General features: G+C 36.8%; 1 protein-coding gene across 2 annotated transcripts in view; it reads left to right on the top strand.

The window, feature by feature from the left end:
* Nucleotides 1-25,018, top strand: part of RNF115 (ring finger protein 115) — a 67,103-nt gene that overhangs the window by 27,622 nt on the left and 14,463 nt on the right. Inside the window, exons 1-2 of one of the 2 annotated variants that reach the window (XM_057721425.1) lie at nucleotides 2,789-3,095; nucleotides 5,441-5,652. In XM_057721425.1, the coding sequence (XP_057577408.1) occupies nucleotides 3,036-3,095; nucleotides 5,441-5,652 (272 nt within the window). In that variant the 5' untranslated portion in view covers nucleotides 2,789-3,035. Of the gene's footprint in view, nucleotides 1-2,788; nucleotides 3,096-5,440; nucleotides 5,653-25,018 lie in introns of those variants that run through there. The other variant, XM_057721416.1, reaches the window with a different exon arrangement.

Genomic DNA, 25,018 nt, shown 5'->3' on the forward strand with positions numbered 1-25,018 from the left:
AGCATTATAATGGGCAATAAAAAAGGTATTAAAAAACATCTGGAGTCCCACTATTCTCAGAGCCCCCTTCCTCTGTACATTTCCTTTCAGGTTTTGTCCTGAGGCATAGATACTGAAAGATATTATAACAACATTAAGAAGATTTTTTTAAAATGAAAAATCTTCCATATTCTCATTACCTTGTTTTTAATTAATTAATTTATTTATTTATAATACTTTCCATTTCTCACATTCATGCTTCATAACTGTTTTCAGATATAATCATAGAATATACCATATTGTATTTCTGATTTTTAAAATTTACTTAGGGTTACATCATAAATCCTTCTTATCTCTTCATAGTTATAAGAATTATATATTTTATGACTTCATATTCTTTCATGCCTGTGCTATATTAAACTTTTATCCTGTGTTAAAACATGTTTGGTTATATGTGATGGTTGATAATTGATCATACCTCTTCCCTCCATCTCAGAGTCTAGAACATACTGAAAAATAAAACATAGATGCCAGGCAGATGGAAATAAAGATTTAGTTTTTATTCAGCCAGATTGGAGAGCACAGTTGATGTGTGGCCAAGTGGACATCCTAAGTCTGCACAGGATGACCCAGTTGAGAATTAGAGGCTGCTGAGCAGGCACAAATACTCAGAACCACTTTGTTTGCATTTGTGCAGCCTCCTTATAAATGAACTCCATCCATTGGAGAAATGTGAATTAGCAGATGGTAGGCTTTTGCCACTCACCAATCAGATGTATCACTCCTCTGTTAGGGAAGAGTAATGAATGAATGAATGAAGAGGTCATAGGTGGACATGAAAACTCTGATTCTTCCCTCCTCACCTTTGGGTTTAGTAATTTAAGTCTATAGTTAGCAGGGGTCTGGGACTAGTACCTCTGGTAGTTAGGCGAGGAGGTCAGTAGTCTGTGAGGGCAGTTTTACTTCTACCTTCATGAAGGCTCTCTCCAGTACCAACTCATGCTCTTTTGTGTGTGGTCCTGGGATCTGTGGAGAAGGCTCTGAAGTAATCAAGAACATAAAGTTAAATTGAACCACAGTAAATAAAATTGTTGATATTCTACTGTTTTTGACCTACAAAGATGGTAATTTCAAATGATTAAACCTAGTAAAGAGAAGTTAAGATTTCAAATGTTTAACTTTCCTTTCCACAGTAAATCATCCTTTACCTGTTTACTATTCTTCTCAGTCTCAGACAGAGGGCTTGTACTCAAATGCCAGGTAGAGTTTGCATTCTTTGAGTAGCTTCAGCCTGGATGGGATCTTAAAGTTTGAATTAATTCAACCAAATCTTTCATCTGTCTCACTTTTTAGTATGAAGAGTTAAAACAGCTCATTCCACTGTACTACCTTCTTCACATCCAGTCCATTTGGAAATATCAAGTAAAACTCCTGAACAGTTGTGCAAAGAACTGTTTCTGTAATTCATTACTAAGTCCACAGCAGTAATACTGTTGCCAAGCAAAGACCATAACATAAACTCAGTGGTAACTGAAGGAAGAAGAGTGAAACAGAAAACAGTGTTGGTGTCAGCCTTGCCAGTTTTTTTATTCAGTGACTGCCAGTTGACCGGAATCCTTAGCCTGTAAATTTAAACTCATTTGGGAAAAGATGCTTTTCAAGAGATTTTTTATGGCACAGTGTTTACATTTTGGGGGATGGGTGGGTGTTGGACATTGTATTTTTTCCTTTGTGAATGGCATTTGAATACTCTATTTTTATAAAATTTAGGAATTTGCCTTAGTCAGCCATAGCCTTGAGATTTGTTGTAAGGGTCCTCTCTTGCCCAGCCAGCATATTATAAACCTCTTAATTTCCATTTATTTTTGAGCCTTATATTCCAGGTGTCTGAGCTGATTTGAGGATGAGCATTGTTTTTATTTTTCTTTCAGTATCCACTGCTCCTGATAGTCATTCTAATGCTTATTAATATTTAAAAAAACTATTCTAATTTTCCTTAATTTATTGGACAAATTTATTTTCTAGAGACAGACCTTTTAAAGTGTAGGTCTTTCAAGTTGTCCTCTTAGCTATTATGTTTCCAATAACTTTATTCAGCTTTCCATTTACCTCTAAGTAGAAGCATTATTTCCATGGTAAATGGGAGCCTTGTGCTTCTTTACCCATTTGCTAATAAAAGCTATTACCTTTCTCTAAACGAAGATGTAGTCTAGGTTTCTAGTATCTAAAACCATGGACAAAGAGTTAGTCTCTCCAAAAACTTCTCTTGGGTCCATGTGCAGTTCAAAATAAGGTAGAGGTGTTTGGAACAGCTAATTTAATGTCATTTAACTCTGCTCCAATGGCAGTTTAAAGTTTATTGCTTCTTTAGCAATATTAATGATATAATAACCATATAATTTATTTCTCAAAATGGGATACTTTGAGTGTGAAAAGACACACTAAAAATAATAAAAATTATATAATTTTTGGGAAATTTATTGACCAAAAAATTGGTTTTATTATGTTGGTGGACTTGTTAAATAATTGTGTTTAAACAGCTTTCAAAAATAAAATTCTAAAAAATAGAAGTAATTTAGATTCTCAAAACCTCACAGAGACATTACAAGAAAACTTTTGGGGTTGATGTGGACCAATATCCCCTCATGAACATAGATGCAGAAATTCTAAACAAAATTTTAGCAAGTAGAACCTAACAATATATAAGGTTATATATCATGATCAAGTGGGATTTATCCCAGGACTGCATGGTTAGCTCAACATTTGAATGTTAGTTCAACATTTGAAAATCTACCAGTGTAATTCACCATGTAAAATAACACTAAAAAATAAGATTTAAACTTATGATCATTTAAACCAGGTGATCATCTCAATAGATGCAGATAAAGCATTTGACAAAATCTAACATCAATTTTTGATAAAAACTCTCATTAAGCTAGAAATAGGTGAGAACTGCCTTAATTTGACAAAGAGCATCTACTAAAAACTTACAACTAACATGTTAATTAATGGTGAAAAACTGATTGTTTTCCAGCTAGATTCGGAAAAAGACCAGGATGTCCATTGTCACCACTTATGTTCAGCATTGTAAGGAAGGTTCTAGCCTGTGCAATAAGGTAAGATAGAAAGATAGAGACAGAGAGACATAGTGGCATCCAGATTGGAAAGAAGAAATGAAACTGTCTATTCACAGTTGACATGATCTTTTATGTAGAGAATCTGATGAAATGTATTAAAAAAAGCTGTTAGAGCTGGTGAATTAGCAAGATTGGAAGATATAAGAAAAACATTAAAAAATCAATTTTATTTCTACATATTAGCAATAAACAGTTGGAAATTGAAATTAAAAAATATTTACATTAGCATAAAAATATGAAATTCTTTAAACGCAAACTATAAAATATTACTTAGAGAAATTAAAAAATACCTAAATAAGCGGAGAAATATATCCTGCTCATGAAACAGAGGATTTAATATTTGTTAGGATGTCATTTATAGGTTCATTTTCATTCCAGTCAAGATCCCAGTCAGCTTTATAATAGAAATTGATGAGCAGATTCTAAAATTCATATGGAAGTGCAAAAATGTAGACTAGCCAAAACAACTCTGAAAAAGAAAAAAGTTGGAGGACTATACTACCTGATTTCAAGACTTACTATAAAGCTGCAGCAGTTAAGACTGTGGTATTACCATCTGGATAGATCAAAAGAATAGAATAGAGTCTAGAAACAGACCCACACACTTGTGGACAACTGATTTTGACAAAGGTAATCCAGGAGAAAAGAGATTGCCTTTTTTTTTTAATAAATGGTGCTGAAACAATTGGATAGCCATAGTACAAAAACATGAGCTTGGATACATACTTTAAACCGCATGCAGAAATTAACTGAAGATGGATAATAAGTGTCAATGTAAAACTTTTTAAAACTTGAAGAAGAAAATATAGGAGAAAACCTTTGTGATCTTGGGTTAGACAGATTTTTTAGGTCTATAAAAAGCATGATTCATAAAAGAAAAATTGATAAGTTGGACCTCATTAAAATTAAAAACTTATGCCCTTCTCTGTGAGAATGAAAAAACAAGCCACAGACTTGGAGAAAATATATTCAAATCATTATTTGATTAAAAACTTGTATCCAGGCTATGTAGAGACCTCTTAAAATGAAATAATGAGAAAACAACCCATTTTTAGAAAATGGTAAAAGATTTGAACAATTTACTTCACCAAAAAAGATATATAGGTGGCAAAAAAAAAAAAAAAAAGCTCAACATCACTGGTCATTAGGGAAATGAAAATTAAAACAACAGGAGGGAATTCTCTGGCAGTCCAGTGGTTAGGACTCTGCGCTTCCACTGCAGGGGGCACGGGTTCGATACCTGATTGGGGAGCTAAGATCCTGCATGCCATGTGGCACCACCAAAAAACAAACAAACAAAAATACGAAAATGGAATACCACTACACAACTATCAGTATGGCTAAAATTTAAAAGACTGACCGTATTAACTTTTGGTGAGGCTGTGGAGAAACTGAAATTGAATATAAAAATGGTACAACTTTAGAAAACAGATTAGCTGTTTTTTAAAAAAGATAAAAATACATCAGCTATATGATTCAGCCATTCCTCTCCTCTAAGATATGTACACAGTTGTTCATAGCAACTATTAGTAATAATAAGAAATTAGAAACAACCCATATGCCTGTCAACAGGTAGATGGATAAACAGATAATAAAATTTAAATTATTTCAGAGATTGTTTTTTTTCCGTTTACTCTATTTAGTGATTCCTCCATCAAACCCAACAAACACTACCCCCCACTCCTCCCCCTAGACCCCCCCCAAGACCCTTTTAGTAAAAAGTGTATACAGTAGAATGGTCTTATCAGACATTCTTGTACTACTTTGGCACAGCTTTGCCACAGCTTTCTGATGCACCTTCTATAAGTTAAGTATTTTATAGACATCTGTCTTCACTTTGTGGTGATGATGCTTTTTTCTGCAAGTGTATAAACACATCCATTTTATTTAATCTTAGTTTATTCTATGGTGGAAATGTGGATGTCATTACAAAACACACGGTTATAATGTTGATCTAGATGATTGATTATGCTTAGGATAGAAGTTCATGATCACCTTTGGCTCATGTTTTTATTTTTAGTGTGGGAAACTGGTCAGAGGCATGTGGATATGAGCTCAGTGTTAAGGTCCAGCCATTGGCTTGTTTCTATATGAAGGAAATTGTTTCTTTGTATGCAAAATTTTTTCCACCTATGATTACACTTGAAAGACTTCTCTTTTCTCCTCCATGAAATTGGAGAAGCATACATTTCTTTATTTTGGAACTGCTGAATTTTGAAGTGTTGAGAGAGAGAATCCTCTCTTTTTTCAGTATTTCTTCTTCCTGTTTCCTCTTTCTTCTTTTCTTAAAACCAGTAACATGATTTATTTCTGGTTTTTCTTAGTTCTGGGACCATTTGGACCCCACGATGTTTTTCCAAGATTTTAGACCTTTTCTAAGTAGCAGTCTACTGGACCAAGATAATAGAGCCAATGAGAGGGGTCACCAAACTCACACTGACTTCTGGGGACCAAGTCGGCCTCCACGGCTGTCAGTGACTCAGAGATACAGATCTCGAGGAAGTACTCGTCCTGATAGATCCCCAGCTTTTGAAAGGTGAGTGCAAAGTTGTTATTTAAGTTCTTTTTAAGGGTAGTTTCAGTGAAGGACATATTGACGTAATCTAATCTTTATAAGATTTTCATACTTATTACCACTGTGGACAAGATGGGGTTATATATACAGAATGAAAATGAAGCCAAATTGAGTGTTTGTACTCCACTAGTACCAGTCTACAAATGATGATAAACTGAAGGATGATAAAAATAATGATATAGGCCTGTGGTTAATATTTTTATTAATATTTCAGATTAATATATAGGTGATATGTTTATCAAAATTTCAGAAGATACTGTAAGGGATAGCAGATATATTGGATGACATTAGGATTCAAAAAGACCTCCATAGGTTGGAGCAGTGGACTTAATATGAAATTGAATAGGAATATAGAGTCTTGTGACTGTAAAACATTCATGCAACAAATATTTATTCAGTGTCTTTTGTGCTGGGACATTTGTACTGGATGCTGGGGATATAATGGTGAGCGAAACAGATGGTGGTCCTTGATCTCATGGATCCCATTTAGTAGGAATAATAAATACTTATTTTTTTCAAGTGTTTGCCATATCCATAGGATTGTGCTTCATACTTCTTATGCTTATCTCATTTAATCCATATTTAAATGGTAGGTATTGTTGCTATTCTCATTTTATGTAAGAATAAACTGAGACTCAGAGAAGTAAAGTAACTTGGATCAATGGTGGATCTAGGACTTGAACCCAGGGATGTATGTGTCTAGTGCTGCACTAACTGGTATAGCATCCACTAGCCACATGTGGTTGTATCAATTTAAATTAATTAAAAGTTTAAAAGACTCAAAATTCCTCAGTCACACTTGCCACTTTTCAAGGGCTTAGTTGCCACAGATAGTGAGTAGACACCGTATTTCACAGCACAGGTTATAAACAGTTTCATCATCTCAGAAAGTCCTATTGGACACTGCTGTTCTAGAGCCTACACTCCCCTCCCCTCCACACACCTAGATTTTACTATTAATATTTTATTATACTTACTTTATCACATATCTATTCATTGAGTTGTCCATTAGTTCATCTTATATTTCGTAAATTTCAAAGTTAGTTGCAGACAGTCTTTTTTAGGACAATTGTAGGATATGGGAAGTCTGATTTGATGGCATTATCTAGTACAAAAGCCAGTGAAATCTTAGACTTTTAATAACTTCTGGTGCTCAGAGGTAAATCAATCGTTTACTGTGTCAATTAAACTGCATCTGTATTACTTTCCCTTTACTACCTGGTTTGGACCCCATTGTTGAACTCAACTATAGTTCATCTAAACTTTTACATCCTGTGCTTTTTTTTTTTCTCCTGCCTGCTAAACTACCAATCAGTGCTGTGGTCCACTTTTCCATGCTCCTTTATTCAGGGATGGATAAGTACTGCTGGAGGAAAATCATATAAATATGCCCATTGGGGCCCCTGCAGCAGGGAAAGGGCATTTAATCTCTGTTAAACTAGCAATGCTTTTGATTAATCTTTTAATTTGCATTTCCCTCTGCAAATATTTTGAACTATCACCAGATTTCACTCTCCGAATTTCCCATCTAGTAGCTGATTCTCAGCAGCTTATTTGTATTCTTCATTATAAAAATTGGGACCTGAAGCGTGAACTCCCCAAATCCTTGTGCCCTTCTTCTACATCAGTATTTATTTTTCCTTTAAGCCTCCTGAGATGAGGTATCCTTTCTTTTTTTCGAAACAACTCCATCAGCCCATGTATCCATTCATTAAATATTTCTTTTGGGATTTTGTTTTATTCATTTCCTTCTCCCTGCTCCCTTTCCCCCCTTTACTGCTCCCTGCCCCGTCCCCTTACACCCCTCCCCCGTCCCCTTACACCCCTCCCCCCTCCTTTAGCTCTGCTGCACGTTAGTTTCACTGAGGATACTTTTAAAAATATAGATACCTGGGCTCTGCCCCCAGGGGTTCTGATTTAATTATTCTGGGTGAGGTCCAAGCATTGGTAATTTTTAAAAGCTACTTAGGTTATTCTGGTTGTTGCCAGAGTTGAGAACCACTGCTTTAATTACTGCCTAATCTTATTTCCTTCCCCTTTCAATAATATTTCTTAAGGGGAGCCTGTGTTTATTTTGTACACTTTCTCATCTCCCATTATTCTGCTGCTGCTATAGTCTGGCCCTTTTTTCACTAAAATCCCTGGTGACCTTCTATTCTGGTGGTTACCTACCCAGTGGATACTTTAAATTTTTTATTTATGGGTACAATTCACTGATTTCAACATTTTTGGTCTTTTTCTTCCCCCTTGAAAGTCTCTTCTTCTCCAACTAACATGATAGTATATATTTTCTTGATTTACCTATTTTCCAGCTTCTCCTTCTTTGGATAATATTTCTAGATATTTGTTTTCCTGAGGTGTTTCCTTCATTTTGCTTTTCTTCTTACTCTTCAACAAGGTTTCTTAACTTTATGTCAAATGACTATTGACATTTTGGCTGGATAATTTTGTTGTGTAGGGCTCTCCTGTATGTTGTAGGATGTTTAGCAGCATCCCTGGCCTCTACCTATTACATGTAGTAACCAACCTCCCCTCCCCCCAGGTTATAACAACCAAAAATGTCTCCAGGTATTGCCAGATTTCCCCTGGGGGAGCAAAATTGTTTCTGGTTGAGAATACTGCTCTATAAGCTCTTTCTGGCCATTCTCAGGTTCTCTCACAGTTCTCATAATTACCTGTATACTAAAGACTCCCAGATCTATATTTCTTTTTGACCTTTCTCCCTAATTTGACTTGAATGTATAATCTCTTGTTAGACATTTCTATTTGGATGTTCCATAGATACTACAAACTCACAAAAATGGAAACCAAACTCTTTTCTTCCAGACTTGATCCTTTTTCTTTATTTCTGATTTTGATTGGAGGTACCACTCTCTACCTAGGCATTAATCTATTTTTTATTGTTTTTAATTTAATTAATTAATTTATTTTTATTTATTGGCTGTGTTGGGTCTTCATTGCTGCGTGTGGGCTTTCTGTAGTTGCAGCAAGGCGGGGGCTACTCTTCATTGCAGTGCACAGGCTTCTCATTGTGGTGGCTTCTTTTGTTGTGGAGCACGGGCTCTAGGCACGTGGGCTTCAGTAGTTGTGGCACCCGGGCTCAGTAGTTGTGGCTGGCAGGCTCTAGAGCACAGGTTCAGTAGTTGTGGCACACAGGCTTAGTTGCTCGGCAGCTTGTGGGATCTTCCTGGACCCAGGATTGAACCCTGTGTCCCCTGCATTGGCAGGTGGATTCTTAACCACTGCACTAGCAGGGAAGTCCCTGATTTATTTTTATTTAAACCTCTTTAGCTAATGATAGTAGACTCCATTGATGATTCTTACCTGAATTATTACTATAATGGCTATAAAATAATGACTTTTTATTTCTTTGATTCTTTCTACAGCTAATAGACAATCATTTGTTTAAAGAGAAAAAGAGTTTTTTTCTCTCTCTGCCCTACCTTATCTGTCTACTTACTTATTTTAGCCTGGACTTATGCATTTTGTTTTAATCATTATTCATTTTGATGCTCAAATAATCTCAGTTTGGCCAGAGAAATTGGATCTATGTATTTTAGGTAGCAGCTCTTGTTCACAGCCCTTAAATTAATAAGAGAATTGGGGCATCTAAGTAAAGTGATCAACTTGTGTTTCTCTGATTATTAGCTGATAATTTCTTGCCAGTTGGACAAATGGAGTTTCTGCTGGGTTTCCTTTAATGGAAATAAAATCAAGAAGATTTTTTTTAGTTGTCAAATAAGAATGGGCAGAATTACCCTAATTTGTGAGGTCTACTGTATGAATGCTTAAAAATAATATGAATGCCCTTGGGCAGCCATATATCCTGTCTACAGTCTAATAAAGAAGAAGTTGACTAACATTTATCAAATGCCTAGAATTTTTTAGGACCTAGGCTGTGTACACTTTTCTCACAGAGCCCTTGAGCTGGGTCATATACAAGTAAAGGAGGCAGTCAAATTTTTAAATGTTTTGCTCAAAAATTCCTTGCCAGGGCTTCCCTGGTGATGCAGTGGTTAAGAATCTGCCTGCCAGTGCAGGGGACATGGGTTCAAGCCCTGGTCCAGGAAGATCCAACATGCCGTGGAGCAGCTAAGCCCGTGTGCCCCAGCTACTGAAGCCCATGTGCCTAGAGCCTGTTGCTCCACAACAAGAGAAGCCACCGCAATCAGAAACTTGCTCACCACAACAAAGAGTAGCCCCTGCTCTCTGCAACTAAAGAAAGCCCATGCACAGCAACAAAGACCCAACACAGCCAATAAATAAATAAATAAATTTATATAAAAAATTCTTTGCCAGACTTATATCAGTGTGAAGTTATTAACTTGAATCAGTTCTCCTTGGTTGCTTTGCCTCTTTATACCATAGGAAGTTGTGGTCTGCTCTGCTACTACATTGTCTCTTTAAGTAAGAGTGGGTGAAAGACATGAGCTTCCTTTTCTCACATGTCCTTTACTGATAATCATATTACCTTAGTAACATGCAAGCAACTTATAACCTGATTTAATGATGGCTTAAACAAGCTTTTTTTTCTTGCACATAATAGGAAGTCTGTAGGTAGGTCACAGCAGGTTAGTTCAGTTTCTCAACCATGTTAGGGTTGGATCCCTGTGATTCTCTTGGTCTTTCACTCATGCTTGCTGCCTTAGGACTTCAGGCAGGAAGAAAGGGGAAAGGGATAGCACCAGTTTATTTGTCCCATATTTTGAAGGAAAGGAAAATCTTTTTCACTGCTCCACTCCCACCTCTATACTTCTTAGCTAGAAAATTCCATTCCCTGGGCACTTTGTCACATGCTCCTCACCCCCAGCTGTAAAGAAAGCTAGGAGAGCATGAATTTAGCTTTTCTGTCCTTTGCAGTAGGAGGTGGCAAGAGAGAAGGCAGTTGAGAGTGGATTTGGGGTCAGCCAGTCAGTATCTGCTAATTAGCTATTAGCTACTTCAGCTAATAGAATTAAGTGGCATGTTATTTCAGATTAGTTGTAGGATAGAGAGTTAACATTGATTTTACAGTAAACAATGGTGTAGCAATCTTCTGAATATTTTAATCCTATTGCTTGTAAAGTATATTAACCATGGGTACCCCTCCCCCACCCGCTTTTTTGTGTGTGTGGATGTCATGAACCCAGTGACTTTGGCTCTAAATCAGTGTTTTCTGCGTTTTAGTCATTTTCCCTCTCTATCATCATCATTATTATTTAATATTTTCTTTAAATAGACCTACTTTTTTTTTTAACCTGTGTTACCGAACTCAGGTTTGGCTGCTTGCTGCTCACAAGCCAGTACTTGAGAGACCAGTGTTGGTAGGAAAGAAAGGCTGCTTTATTTGGGAGGCTGGCAACCTGGGGAAAAGGCAGACTTGTGTCCAAAGGCCAACTCCTCCCTTGCCGATCAAGGGGCAAGAGCTTTTACACAGGAGTTTCAGGGGTATATAGGCAGAGGGAGGTGGCTATGTGCAAACAGCACAGTCAGCTCCAACAGTCATCTTGAAGTTGGTCATGCGGTGGTTTGATTGGGATCATCTTGATTGTTTTAAGCACAGTTAATCTTCAGTTCCAGGGTTGGTTTATTCCCATTTCCTTGAGGCCAGTTCTCAGAATTGTGTAAGAGAATTATGTCATGGCTACAGTCTGGTCATCATCTAGTTAACTTCTTCCACCTGGTATGGGCTTCAGTATCTGTAGAACAGCTCGAAGGCTATGGCTCAGAATATTATCTATAGCCCTTGAAGAGGAACTAAAGGTCCTTAACTTTGTTTAATGACTAAACTATTATTGTTTGGTTTTTTGACTGCTTTCCTTTGCTTCTATATTTTCTCATTTCTCTGGTTAATTTTATTCTGTTTTTCTCTGATTAATTTCATTCTAAAGTTTTTCTACGGATAAGAGACAGGCAGAGGACATGGTGGGGTCTGTCCCAGGAAGGCCCCATTGGGTCCTGCTCCCTTACACTTATTTAGATGTACTGTGAAAAGGAACTTCACAGTATTAACCTGTGTAAACACTATTGACTATATAGTCATTAGCTGTGTGTGTGTTTTTTTTTTTTTAACTCAACTAGAGACTACTTCCTGCTGTTGGATCAGAAAATGCCAGATGTTACATTTTCATTCTAGGTACACACTTAGGAAGAAAATAGCCAACCATTAGAGGTGTGTAAAAATGGATTTTGCTATGTTTATATGGAAAATAAAAAATCCAATTTGTGTACCAGTTTATACCTGTTGTAGTTTTTCTCACTGCTCTATGGGCGCAGGGACAGTATCTAATTAGATATCTTTATTATCTAATTTTCTTCATATAACAGAGGTTTTGTCTATCTTTCCATGTCATTGCTGATAGATCTGCCAGATCTGTCACATTTAAACACATGAATAGAATTCCATCTTATGTACAATAATTAATTTAGACAACTCCCTAATGATGAACATTGGAGATCTGTTAGATTTTCTTTTTTCATCATTATAGACTATAATGCATTGAACAGTCCTTCTTGTTTATATATTTTTGTATGTCTATGAGAATCTATCTTTCCATATTTTTAATTCTTTCTTTCTTTGTACTTCATCTTGGATATTTTCTGTTGATCCACCTTCAGTATCATTGATTTTGTCTTCTGCTCTATCTGTTCTGGTGCTAAACCTATCAAATGAATTCCTTATTTCAGATATGATATTTCTCATTTGTAAAATTTCAGTTTGATTTCTATATGGATTCAGATTCTTTGGTGATATTCTCCACCTTTATTTGAACATATTAATCATAGTTAAAGCCCTTTTTTGGTAACTTCAGTATCTGGATCACCTGTGGGTCTGTTTTTATTGTCTGTCTTTTCGTCTTGGTTTTTGGTTATTGGTCTTTTCATTTGGCATGTCTAGTAATTTTTGGTTGAATGTACATAGTTTGTATAAAAAATATTAGAGGCTCTAGACAATGTTACTTTTCTCTAGAGCAGGTTCACTGTTTTCTTGCCAGGCATATAGAATGGTGGATGATCACCTCGATTCTTCCAGGCACTGTGTCAAGTCAAAACTGGGTTACAGCCCTGATAAAGATCGTCTACTTAGGAATCACCTCTGGCATCCAAAGGTTTCAATTTAGAGCCTGATATATTCTGTGGGACCCTTCCTCCATTGTAGGTTCTGAATTCCAATTTTGGTTTCATGAGAGTGCTACAGAACTCTTTTCTATTTTTCAAAGGTTTCCACTTAAGGTTTTTAATTGCTGCCCTGTATTGTCCCACATTTGTTAAATGTTCTGAAGGGAAAATTGCTTTGTGCTTGAGGCCTCCCATGTCTTTGCCAGTGGGTCTGAATTTGCTGTTTCCCTCCCAAGTAGCCTTCTATTGAAGCTTTGTACAGAATTCTCAGCCTTCTACTCTTGCCCGACATCAACAAATACAGTTGCTGAAGCCAGCTCCCTCTCCAAGGTTTTTCCCTCTCTCGGGTCATTGCCTCAGCAGCTCTCCTTCTGCCTTCACGCCAACTATCTGGCTTTTCTAAGTATCTGGCTTTTCTAAGTTGTTCTAGGTGTTAATACAGGTCTGCTACTAACTGCTTTATCTTCCTTGAGGGTGAACGTCTATGGAAATGTTTCTGTAGGATCAAATTCTAAGAGAGAAGGTGCTGAGTCAAAGGGTATGACCATTTGAAAATTGATGTTGTCAAATTGCCCTTCTGAGAAAGACTGTAACATTATATTCTCACCAACAGTATTTGAAAGTGTACCAAACATCCTTATCAAACTAGATATTATCAGTCTTTATCTTTCCTAATCTGATAAACAAAAACATGCTAGCTAGTTTTGTATTAATTTATGTCTCTTTGATTTTTCACTTGATTAAGGTTATTTTCATGTAATTATTAGGAATTTGTATTTCTTCTTCTATGAATTGTTTATTGATATCCTTTGCCCAGTTTTCTGATTATGGAGTTTAAAAAATTGTTTTATAGGAGTTCTTTCTATGTAGCAAGGATCATAATCTTTTATATATTGTTGTAAATATAAATTTCTTTCTATTCTGCCCTTTCTCTTGTCCTTGGTAACTTTTGTTGTATAGATGTTTTTATTTTTTAGGATATCAGATCTTTCAGTCTTTTAGATTTCACGCCATACTTAAAAAGTCTCTCCTTATTCCAAGATTTTAAAATATTTATTCCTATATTTTCTTCCAGTACTTTCTTTTTTTTTTTTATTTGCTCATCCATATTTATTTCAATTTCCCACCTCATCCTTTTTTTTTTTTTTCCCAGTACTTTCTTATCTAGTGCTTTTTGGTCACAAGCAATAGAAATTCAATTTAATATAACTTGAGAAAATTAGAATGTGTTGGTTCATATAACTCAAATGGTTCTTGGCCATATCAGACCTAACATCTCCACTTTTTAACAAATATCTTATAATGTCATCTCTTATGCTGATTTGGAATTTATTCATAATATAACCTATCAAATATAATTAAAATATGTGTGCATATATTATCATTCTCCAACTAATATAAAAGAGAACTTAAGGACAGTAATATATTAAAAATATGCGTTTTATAAATACTTGGCTGTGACTAATTTGGAAGACAAAGTGAAATATCAGATGCTTGCCTCTGTGTAGAGAATCACTAAGAAAGTGATAGTGTCTTTCTGTCTGGCAGCAGCCATCAGGTAAGCCAAGATGGGTACTTAACAAGTACATCCAGGAGCTGTGGGGAAAGAAGCAGTCAATGTAATGCACCTTGTTTTCAGGATACAGTACTGCCAGCTCTCTGCACTCCACAGGACTGCCTGCCCCACTTGGCTTGATAAAGTGATAGACTGGGATACAGGCCAAGTGAGATTATGTCGTATATTGGATTTATGTGCACCTTGGTGGCTGTAAATGCACGTTTCCTAAGAATACAGGCTATAGCAAGCCTGTCTATCAGGGTGTTAACCAGTGAAAATTTGCTTGAAGCATTCAATCTGTTGCTGAGAGGCAAACTGGATGCCACTGTGGGGCTCTGAGAGTCACCACATGCAAAAGAATGAAACTGGACCAGTGTCTGATACCATACACAAAAATTAACTCAAAATGGTTAAAGACTTATATAAGACCTGAAACCATAAAACCCCTATAAGGAAACAGGCAGTAAGCTCCTTGACGTTGGTCTTGGTGATGATTTTTTGGATCTGACTCCAAAAGCAAAGACAACAAAAGCAAAAATGAACAAATGGGACTACGTCAAACTATAAAAAGCTTCTGCATGGCAAAGCAAATCATCAGCAAAATGAAAAGGCAACCTACTGAATGGGAGAAGCTTTTTGCAAATCATCTGTTGGATAAGGGACTAATATCCAAAATATATAAAGAAAAAAAATATATAAAGAACTCATACAATGCAATAGCAAAAAGCCAAACAATCTGATTAAAAACTGGGCAGAAGATCTGAATAGACATTTTTCCAAAGAAGACATACAAATGGCCAAAAAGAACATGAAGAAACACTTAATCACTAATCCTCAGGGAAATACAAATCAAAACCACAATGAAATATCACCTCACACCTATTAGAATGGTTATTATCAAAAAGACAAATAACAAGTGTTGATGAGGATGTGGAGAAAAGGGAACGATCCCCTGTTGGTGGGAATATTAGTTGGTGTAGCCACTATGGAAAACAATATAGAGATTCCTCAAAAAATTAAAAATAGAACTAACTACCTTATGATCCAACAGTGCCACTCCTGGGTATTTATCTGAAGAAAACAAAAACACAAATTTGAAAAGATACATGCATCCCACGTTCATTGTAGCATTGTTTACCATAGCCAAGACATGGAAACAATCCAAGGGTCCATTGATGGATGAATGGATAAAAGAAATTGTGGTATGCATATACAGTGGAATGTTATTCATCCGTGAAAAAGAATGAAATCTTGCCATTTGCCACAACATGGATGGACCTTGAGGGCATTATGCTAAGTGAAATAAATCAGAGAAAGACAAATACTATATGATCGTATATGTGGAATCTAAAAAAAGAATTCAGTAACCAAGTTCATAGGTGTAGAGGGCAGATTGGTGGTTGCCAGAGGGGATCCCTGGTGGGAAGTGGGCAAAGTGGGTAAAGGGGGGTCAAAAGGGACAAACTTCTAGTTATAATATAAATAAGTCATGGGGATGTAATGTATAATGTGGCTATTATAGTTAATATGGTACTGCATATTTGCAAGTTGCTAAGAGAGTAGACCTTAGAAGTTCTCATTTAAGAAAAAAATTTTTAACTATGGTGATGGATGTTAACTAGACTTGTGATAATCATTTCACAATATATACAAATATCAGATTTTAAGTGTTCTTTAATTTGTTAGAACCAGTTTTCTGCAGATTGCTTCATGAATGTGTTGGGAAATTATGAAAATTAAAGTGTAATAATGTTTGAAGGCTCTAAGTGATGGTATATCTAAGAAGATAAACACTTGTATCTTTTTCCCGCCTTTATTTATTTTTGAATACACTTTCATGGAAACAGTTCTAAGGAGTAGGCCAGGAAACAAGGCCTGGAGGAGGCATTAACATCATCCACTGCACCAGCAGTTACATGAAGTGACAGCTTAATCCTTGAAACTGTAAGAAGTAAGAATCACGTGCAAGTTACTCATCCCTGGCTTTATAAACACTTTTATCTTTGCTTTATCGTATTAGAGAGTTATATGTCAGTGTTTAAAATGCTGTGTTATGGTAGGATAGGTGAAAAATAAATTCTTTAAAAGAAGAGTGCAGAAACTACCCCTATAGATTTGTTGGTGCATGTGATGAAACCTACAACTTTATTGGGGTGATACAGTGCTCTGCTGGTTTATTCTCAAGTCACTGTGTTTTATAGTTTGGCAGGGACAAACTTTTAAAGTTGTATTTTGATTGGAAGTGCGTAGAATGGGAGGAGGATATCCTAACCCTTTGTCATGATCACATGTAGAAGAATAATGAAAGTTGACTAGTGCCCACATTTTTAGGTTTAATCCAGCATTCCATTTATATACTTGCTGCTTCTGAAAGGAGAAACTTTAAAAGAATGGCACATTTTTAGAATTGAATAGAAACTGTTGCAGGAGGGTTCTCATACAAATGAAACAAATCTCCCTTAACCTGGTTAGCAAAATTGCCTCAGTCTTTGTGGTGCCATTGAAATTCACATAAAAGATGAATGTTCCTGGTTCAATCTCATGTCTCCATGGGGTCTCTGGAATCCTGAATTACGTACAGAGTAGTCAGTAGTTGTATTTACAGTGATATATATTGAAACTGATGGAAATTGGACATTAGGTAAATGGGGTTTGTAAGCTGGTAATCAGTGCTAGGGTTGGGAAGTTGATGGCCATGAGGTAGGTATCTTTCAGGTGTGTGAATTAGAAAGTTAAAATCAGCTTTATTCAAAATTTTGAATACTTTATCTGTAATGCTAATTTGTAATCATTATGAACCCTCTAGCCACCTTTCTTTGAAAGTATGTCATTGCTCAGTTCAGTCAGTCTTACAAGTCATCTTGGGTAACACACTTTATCCACTCCCATAAGGCTACTGTGAAAAAAGTCATGTGGTTATCAATATAAGTTCTTATTTCCAATCTTACCTTACCTTTTCTGTAGTTATTTTTTTCATCCCTAGTCAAACTGCTCTCAAAATCCTTACCATTCCATAAACTTACCACAGGCCGTCAATTGTGCCCTCCTTAAAAGCATACCACTGAGAGTTCTGTGGTTGCCTAGTGGTTAGGGTTCTGTGCTTTCACTGCTGTGGCCCGGGTTCAATCCTTGGTCGGGGAACTGAGATACCACAAGCTGCATGTGTGGCCAAAAAAAAATAAAAGGTCATACTACCATATTCTGTTGAATTTATTTTGTTTTCATCATGTCTTCCAGCTAGTCTTCTGTTCCCCATGGTAAATTTGAGCCCATAGGAAATACAGAAGAAGAATTGTCCCAGTTCTTTCCAGTTCTGGATGTATAAAATCAAGAATAGTAGTTTGATATCAAAATCTAATTACTGGTTTTCTTGAACCAATTTTTCTCTTACTTTCTTCTGGGGTCTCAAAAGGCTTGGTTAAGTGATTTCCAGAAAACATGTTGCAGGCCCATAAAAGCTCTTGAGACCTTAAATTACTTTCCACTCAGAAGAAGTCTTAAACCATAGATTTTTGATTTCGTGTATAGGTTTTTCAACTAAAGGAATAAATGTCTATAATTTTTTAAAAAGAATATGATAGTTACAAGGGCAGATGGTGCAGGAGTGTAATATTGACCTCTCCTCTACCACAAGCAGCATTGTTATGTTACCTTTGTTACATATACAGTTTCACATTCATCTTTGTCTAGATTCTCTATTATGGTCTGATCTTTATTTGTGTACTCCTATAGCTATGTCTTACTAATTTACTTTTCTGTAATTTTGTAGTATGATTTGATACCTAGTAGTGAAAGTGTAGTTCATTATTCTTCCTTTTCAAAAAATTTTGGATGGTTCTCTTACATTTACTCTTTCAAATGAATTTTAAATGCAATTTGTCAATCTCTGACCTCTCTCCCATCCCATTGGGATTTTGACTGGAAGTTCATTGGGTTTATATGTTAATTTGGGGACAGTTGGTGCTTTTTGTAACATTGAAACATCTCATCTAGGCCCATGGCTCATGTCTCAATTAGTTTGGTTCTTTTTTGATATTATTCAGTAAAGTTTTATAGTTTCACTTAATTTTTAAACTGATTATTAGATAGATTGTTACCTAACCCCTTGCTACTTAATTGAATTCTTTTATTAGCTCTGATAGTTTTTCATTTTGTTCTCTATGTTTTCTAGATTAGCAGGTGTATCATCTACAAATATATTTTTTTAAAGATTTATTATTTATTTATTTTATTTTTGGCTGTGTTGGGTCTTTATTGCTGTGCACGGGCTTTCTCTAGTTGTGGCAAACGGGCTACTCTTCACTGTGGTGTGCAGGTTTCTCATTACAGTGGCTTCTCTTGTTGCGGAGCATGGGCTCTAGGCGCGAGGGCTTCAGTAGTTGCGGCATGTGGGCTCAGTAGTTGTGGCTCTCGGGCTCTAAAGTGCAGGCTCGGTAGTTGTGGCACATAGGCTTAGCTGTTCTGCAGCATGTAGAATCTTTCCAGCTCAGGGATTGAACCCGTGTCGCCTGCATTGGCAGGCGGATTCTTAACCACTGCGCTACCAGGGAAGCCCTCATCTACAAATATTGATTGTATTTTTCCCCTATGTTTATGCCTCATTATTTTTTCTTATCTGTTGCATTGACTATATTATCAAAATAAAGTTGTCTAATAGTAGCCATCTTTGTCTTCGTCCTGACTTAAAGGAGAGTGAATTAGTGTTTCTTTATTAAACATATTCACTTTTGGTTCCTAATATGTACACTATCACATTAAGAAAGGTTTATTTTATTCCTAATTTATTATGGACTTTTAATTGAGGATGATTAGTGATTTTATCAAATGACCTTGAAGTCCTATGAAAATGACCCTTATAGTTTTTCTCCTTTAAACAGTGCATTTTGTTAACTAATAGATTTTCTTCTTTTTAAAAAATTTATTATTTATTTATTTTTATTTATTGGCTGCATTGGGTCTTCGCTGCTGTGCATGGGCTTTCTCTAGTTGCGGCGAGCCGGGGTTACTCTTTCTTGCCATGCGTGGGCTTCTCATTGCGGTGGCTTCTCCTGTTGCGGAGCACAGGTTCTAGGCATGTGGGTTTCAGTAGTTGCGGCACATGGGCTCAATAGTTGTGGCACATGGGCTCAATAGTTGTGGCTCACGGGCTCTAGAGCACAGGCTCAATAGTTGTGGCGCACGAGCTTAGTTGTTCTGCAGCATGTGGGATCTTCCTGGAACAGGGATTGAACCCTTGTCCCCTACATTGGCAGGCGGATTCTTAACCACTGCGTCACCTAGGAAGTCCCAACTAATAGATTTTCTCACATTGAACCAACACTTTGAATTCAACAGGCTTTGAATAAAAAATACTTTGTCAAGGAGCGTTAATCTTTTAATACACCATTGGAGTTGATTTCTTCCTAATCTTTTTTAGGATTTTTGCATCAATTCATAAGGGAGCTGGTAATATTCTTATGTTATCTTTATCAAGTTTTGGTATCTGGGTTGTATTAGTTTGATAAAATGAACTGGGAAATCTTGATTTGTTCTTATGCTTGGAAATAGTTTAAATAAGCAATTATCTGTTCCTTAAGGATTTGATAAAAGTTACCTGTAATTTCATGTGGGCCTAGCATCTTTTGGGAGACCAGATCTGTTACAACCTTTCCAGTTACTTCTGGGGTTAATGGTTTAGGGTGGTATTTTATTCATTTTTGTATTCCCAGCTTCTAGGTAGTGTCTGTTTTATAGAGGATATTGTATATATTTGTGTAAAATGAATGCATAATTGTAATTATGTTTCTAATTATGTAATTATGTTAGTCTGAGTGCTTTACAGGTATTTATTTAATCTTCACTATAACTCTGGAGAAGTTACCGTGACTATCTCTATTCTACGTAGAAACTGAGGCACAAAGAGGTTAGATAAATTGCCTAAGAGTTAAAGTTAAATACTGGAACTTTAAAGCCAGTTAAATACTGGAACAAGGATATGGCAAAAATGATGATATTTGTATTTGGTGGGATTATGAATGTTTTAAAATACTTAAAATTTTTTTAACCGTATCTTATAGTCTTTCCAATTAAAAAAAAATCAAGCATTCTTCTAACTTTTTCAGAAATTTTCTTTCTAAGGGACACATACCAATATGTCAGTAAGTAGTACTTGGGAAGTTTTAAATTCAATTTATTTTCTCTTTTCTTTTACGTAAGTGTTAATGGAACACAACACATCTTTGGGGCACGTTACTCTGCGTGCTTAGCATGTCTACTGAGATTGTTCCAATGATTGTTATTACTTTATAGTAGCTGTCATTATAATGTCACCCAGTGTTTTGAAAACACTTTACAATTTCTTGTTTTATAGGTTCTTTTTTTTATTGATTAAATTTTGGCTTGGCTTCTTCCTGATAACAGTTTGTCGTGTTGATTTGAGATGTAGTATAACTTTTTATCCTGCTTGTCAGATTTTCAACTAGTGGTTTCTTTGGGCTACATCTCAGGCTTCTGTTCATTCTACCGATTTCACTGTAGACAGAGTACTTTGTCATTTAAGAAATCAGATGTCAGAGATTAGCCTTTGTGGGATTATTAATGTGTTCCTCCCAGCAATTTAAAGAGCCTCCTTGAAATGAGATATTTTTTCTTTGGCTTTTTCACTGACATGAGTGAAACCTTTTTTGTTCATATAAAGAAGGGTAAGTCTCAAATTGTTCATCCATTCTGCAAATATTTATTGAGTATGCCTTAAGTGTGTGCTCTGTCCTCTAATCTGCAGCTGTCAAATGATAGTTTATCTGGGTGTAATCAGGTCGTCTTATCTAACCTTAAATGATTATCTGACCTGTACCAGACTAATTTATTAATTTACAACTTGGGGTATTCTATTTCAGTGACTGGAAAACTCATTTCTGCTTGTTAGTATAATAATGTCTTTGAATTTCCTAGATATCAAGAAACCAAAAGCTATCAGATGGTTGCTTGGTGTGTACAGAGTCAGCAAAGGAAGTTTCTTTTGGAGAAATTTCTTTTGGATTGTGATAAGCCTAAGGAAGTATTCATATTGCATCTTTTTAAAAATAAATTTATTATTTATTTTTTAATTGTTTTTTTTGGCTGCATTGGGTCTTCGTTGCTGTGTGCAGGCTTTCTGTAGTTGTGGTGAGCGGGGGCTACTCTTTGTCGTGGTGCACAGGCTTCTCATTGTGGTGGCTTCTCTTCTAGAGCCCTGGGCTTGTAGGCATGTGGGCTTCAGTAGTTGTGGTGCATGGGCTCAGTAGTTGTGGCTCGCAGGCTCTAGAGCACAGGCTCAGTAGTTGTGGCACACAGGCTTAGTTGCTCTGAGGCATATGGGATCTTCCTGGACCAGGGCTCAAGCCCTTATCCCCTGCATTGGCAGGTGGATTGTTAACCACTGTGCCACCAGGGAAGCCCTCAAATGGCATCTTAACAAATTTTTTTTTTTAGGATGGAAAAGTGTTAATGTTTGTCAGTTGTTCTTTTTCTTTGTATTAGATCAGCGTTTAGTGCATTCATACTTCCCTGGCTTCATAGAGATTACCACCTTTTAGTTTGGACTTATTACATTAAAACCTATCTTTTATTTCAGTATAGTACTCTTAACATTTAAGGTTTCCTTCCTTAAGAATATGTTCTCCTGAAGTTTAACCCTAGGTTCTGGAACCATCATTTTCTGACCAGTGATCACAACTCAAATTTTGAGAATTGGGATTTTTTTTGGTTAACCTTTTTTTTTTTAAAGGAAAATTTAAAAAAAAATTATTTATTTAATTTATTTATTTTGGGTGTGTTGGGTCTTTGTAGATGAGCTCAGGCTTTCTCTAGTCGTGGCAAGTGGGGGCTACTCTTTGTTGCAGTGGCTCCTCTTGTTGCGGAGCTCAGGCTCTAGGTGTGCAGGCTTCAGTAGTTGCGGCACATGGGCACAGTAGTTGTGGCTCACGGGCTCTAGAGCACGGGCTCACTACTTGTGGTGCATGGGCTTAGTTGCTCCAAGTGGGATCTTCCCAGACCAAGGATTGAATCCATGTCCCCTGCATTGGCAAGCGGATTCTTAACCACTGCGCCACCAGGGAAGTCCTGGTTGTTAACTTATTTTTGTTATTTAAAAATAGTAGGTTTGTTTTGTTTTGTTTTTTTGGCATGGATTAAAAAAAAGCATTACCCAGAAATAGCCACAGTTATACCTTGATACATAATCATGTAGACCTTTTCCCATACAGATATATGAGATATCTACATCTATATAATTGAAATGGAATCATACTATACCTATTTTATAATCTCCTTTTTTTTTTTTTTGGCACACGGGCTTAGTTGCTCCGCGGCATGTGGGATCTTCCTGGAGCTGGGATCGAACCCGTGACCTCTGCATTGGCAGGCGGATTCTTAACCACTGCGCCACCTAGGAAGCCCCTATAATCTCCTTTTTTATCTTAATAGATTGTATATATCTTTCAATGTCCATTTAATTGGGCCCCATCTTGGGGTCTCTTAAGTCATTCCGTAAACGTTTGTGTATTGCTATGCCAGGTGCTATTCAGGATGTTGGGCATACAATAGTGAACAAAACAGTAAAAAATGATTGCCCTTGCAGAATTTATGTACTAATGGGGCATGACAGACAAGCAAAATAAGTTAAATCTATGGAGTGTTAAGCAGTAGCAAATGCTATGGGAAAAAAGGCAGGGAAGGGAGTTAGAGAGTGTTGGAGAAGTGATGTTTCATAAAGCGTAGTCAGCAAAGGCCTTATTGAGAAGGTATTTGAATAGACATAAAGGAAGTGAGGGAATGAGCCAGGAATGTGCCAACAAAGAGAGTCTAATGTGGATCAGAGTATGAGAGGGGAATAGTAGGAGGTGAGGTCATAGAGAAGTTGTTGGGGCTGGGGATGGGGAGGTAAGTATGAGATCATATAGAGACTGGTAGGCTATTACAAAGGCTTTTATTCTGAGTGCAGTGGAAATCCAGTAGGAGGTTTAGGGCAGAGGAATGACACGGCCTAATTTACGTCTTAAAATGGTCATTCTAATTGCTGTGTTGTTAATAGAATGGTGAGCGGTATGTCTGTGTACAAGAGGCACAGGGGCAAAGACAGAAGCAGAGAAACCATTTAAGAGGCTGTTGCATTAATCTAAGTTAGAGATGCCAGTGGCTTGGATGAGGGTTAGTAAAAAAAATGGTTGGATTCTAGATAAAATTTGACAATGGGTGTGATAGGATTTGCTGGCAGATTGGATATGAAGTAAGCAGAAAGAAGAGTTAAGGATGACACAAAGATTTTTGGTCTGAGCAACTAGAAAAATGGAGCCACCATCAGCTGAGATGGGGAATACTAAGGGGAAAAGGTTTGGGGGAGAAGATCTAAGAGTTCAGTTTTGGACATAATAAATTTGAGATGCTTATTACACATTCAGGTAGGGATGTTGAGTAGGCAGACGTCTTGGCTGGAGATAAAATCTGGAAGTTGTTGCCTGCATGTGGTACTTAAAATTATAAAACTGGATGAAATTGCCAAAAGAGTCAAGATAGAAAATAGAAGAGCTCAGAGAATTGAGCTCTGGACTCATTAATTTACAAGTTTGGAAGATAGGAGTAATAAGTAGAGGAAACTGAGAAGGGAGCTAGGAGGGAAACCTAGAGAGAATACAGCTTTGGAGACTAAGTGAATATCCTTATCTGGTCTTAGCATGTGTCTTCCCCTCCAGACCCTGTGGATTGATTTTTCTCTTCTCTGTGTTGCTAAAATTAAATACATACACCTCTTCCTCCACCCCTTTTAGCTACCTGTTACTTTAACAAGCAAAAGTTTTCATTTAAAAAAAAATTCAGTGTAAATACTGTATGTATCAAGTGAAGATAATCTCCTAACAACAGCTCATACACTTAACTGGGATCACCCTGAGTGGTCTCTGTTACTGCTGAGGGGGAACCAACATCTCACTTCCAGAGAGTAAGCAGCCAGTAAAGGGGAAATCAGCAGCTGATCCACTGAGGGTTTCCCTGGCAGTTGCAAGTATTTGTATAGGGTCAGCTTTATTTATTATTATTTTAAAAAATATATTTATTTATTTATTTGGTTGTGCCAGGTCTTAGTTGTGACAGGCAGGCTCCTTTAGTTGCAGCTCGCCAGCTCCTTAGTTGTGGCAGGCTCCTTAGTTGTGGCTCGAGGGTTCCTTAGTTGTGGCTCAAGGGGCTCCTTAGTTGTGGCATGCAAACTCTTAGTTGGGGCATGCATGTGGGATCTAGTTACATGGCCAGGGATGGAACCTGGGCCCCCTGCATTGGGAGTGTGGAGTCTTAACCACTGCGCCACCAGGGAAGCCCCTAGGGTCAGCTTTAAAGCTTCAAGGAACTAGACTCTCTCTCAAACTTGATTATTACCATTTACTTATTGGTTAGTTCAAGCAAATTGCAGACTGTTCTTCTAGTCAGTCATCCCTCAGTATCTGTTGCGGGGATTGGTTCCAGGATGCCCCGTGGGTACCAAAATCTGAGGATTCTCATCCCTGATGTGAAATGGTGTAGTATTTGCAAATAACCTATGTACATCCTCCTGTATACTTTATTTATTTAATTTTATTTTTAAAATTTATTTATTTATTTATTGGCTGTGTTGGGTCTTTGTTGCTGCACATGGGCTTTCTCTAGTTGCGGCAAGCGGGGCTACTA

This window comes from Hippopotamus amphibius, chromosome 1 (genome assembly GCF_030028045.1).
Source record: "Hippopotamus amphibius kiboko isolate mHipAmp2 chromosome 1, mHipAmp2.hap2, whole genome shotgun sequence".
In the NCBI taxonomy this organism is placed as follows: Eukaryota; Metazoa; Chordata; class Mammalia; order Artiodactyla; family Hippopotamidae; genus Hippopotamus; species Hippopotamus amphibius.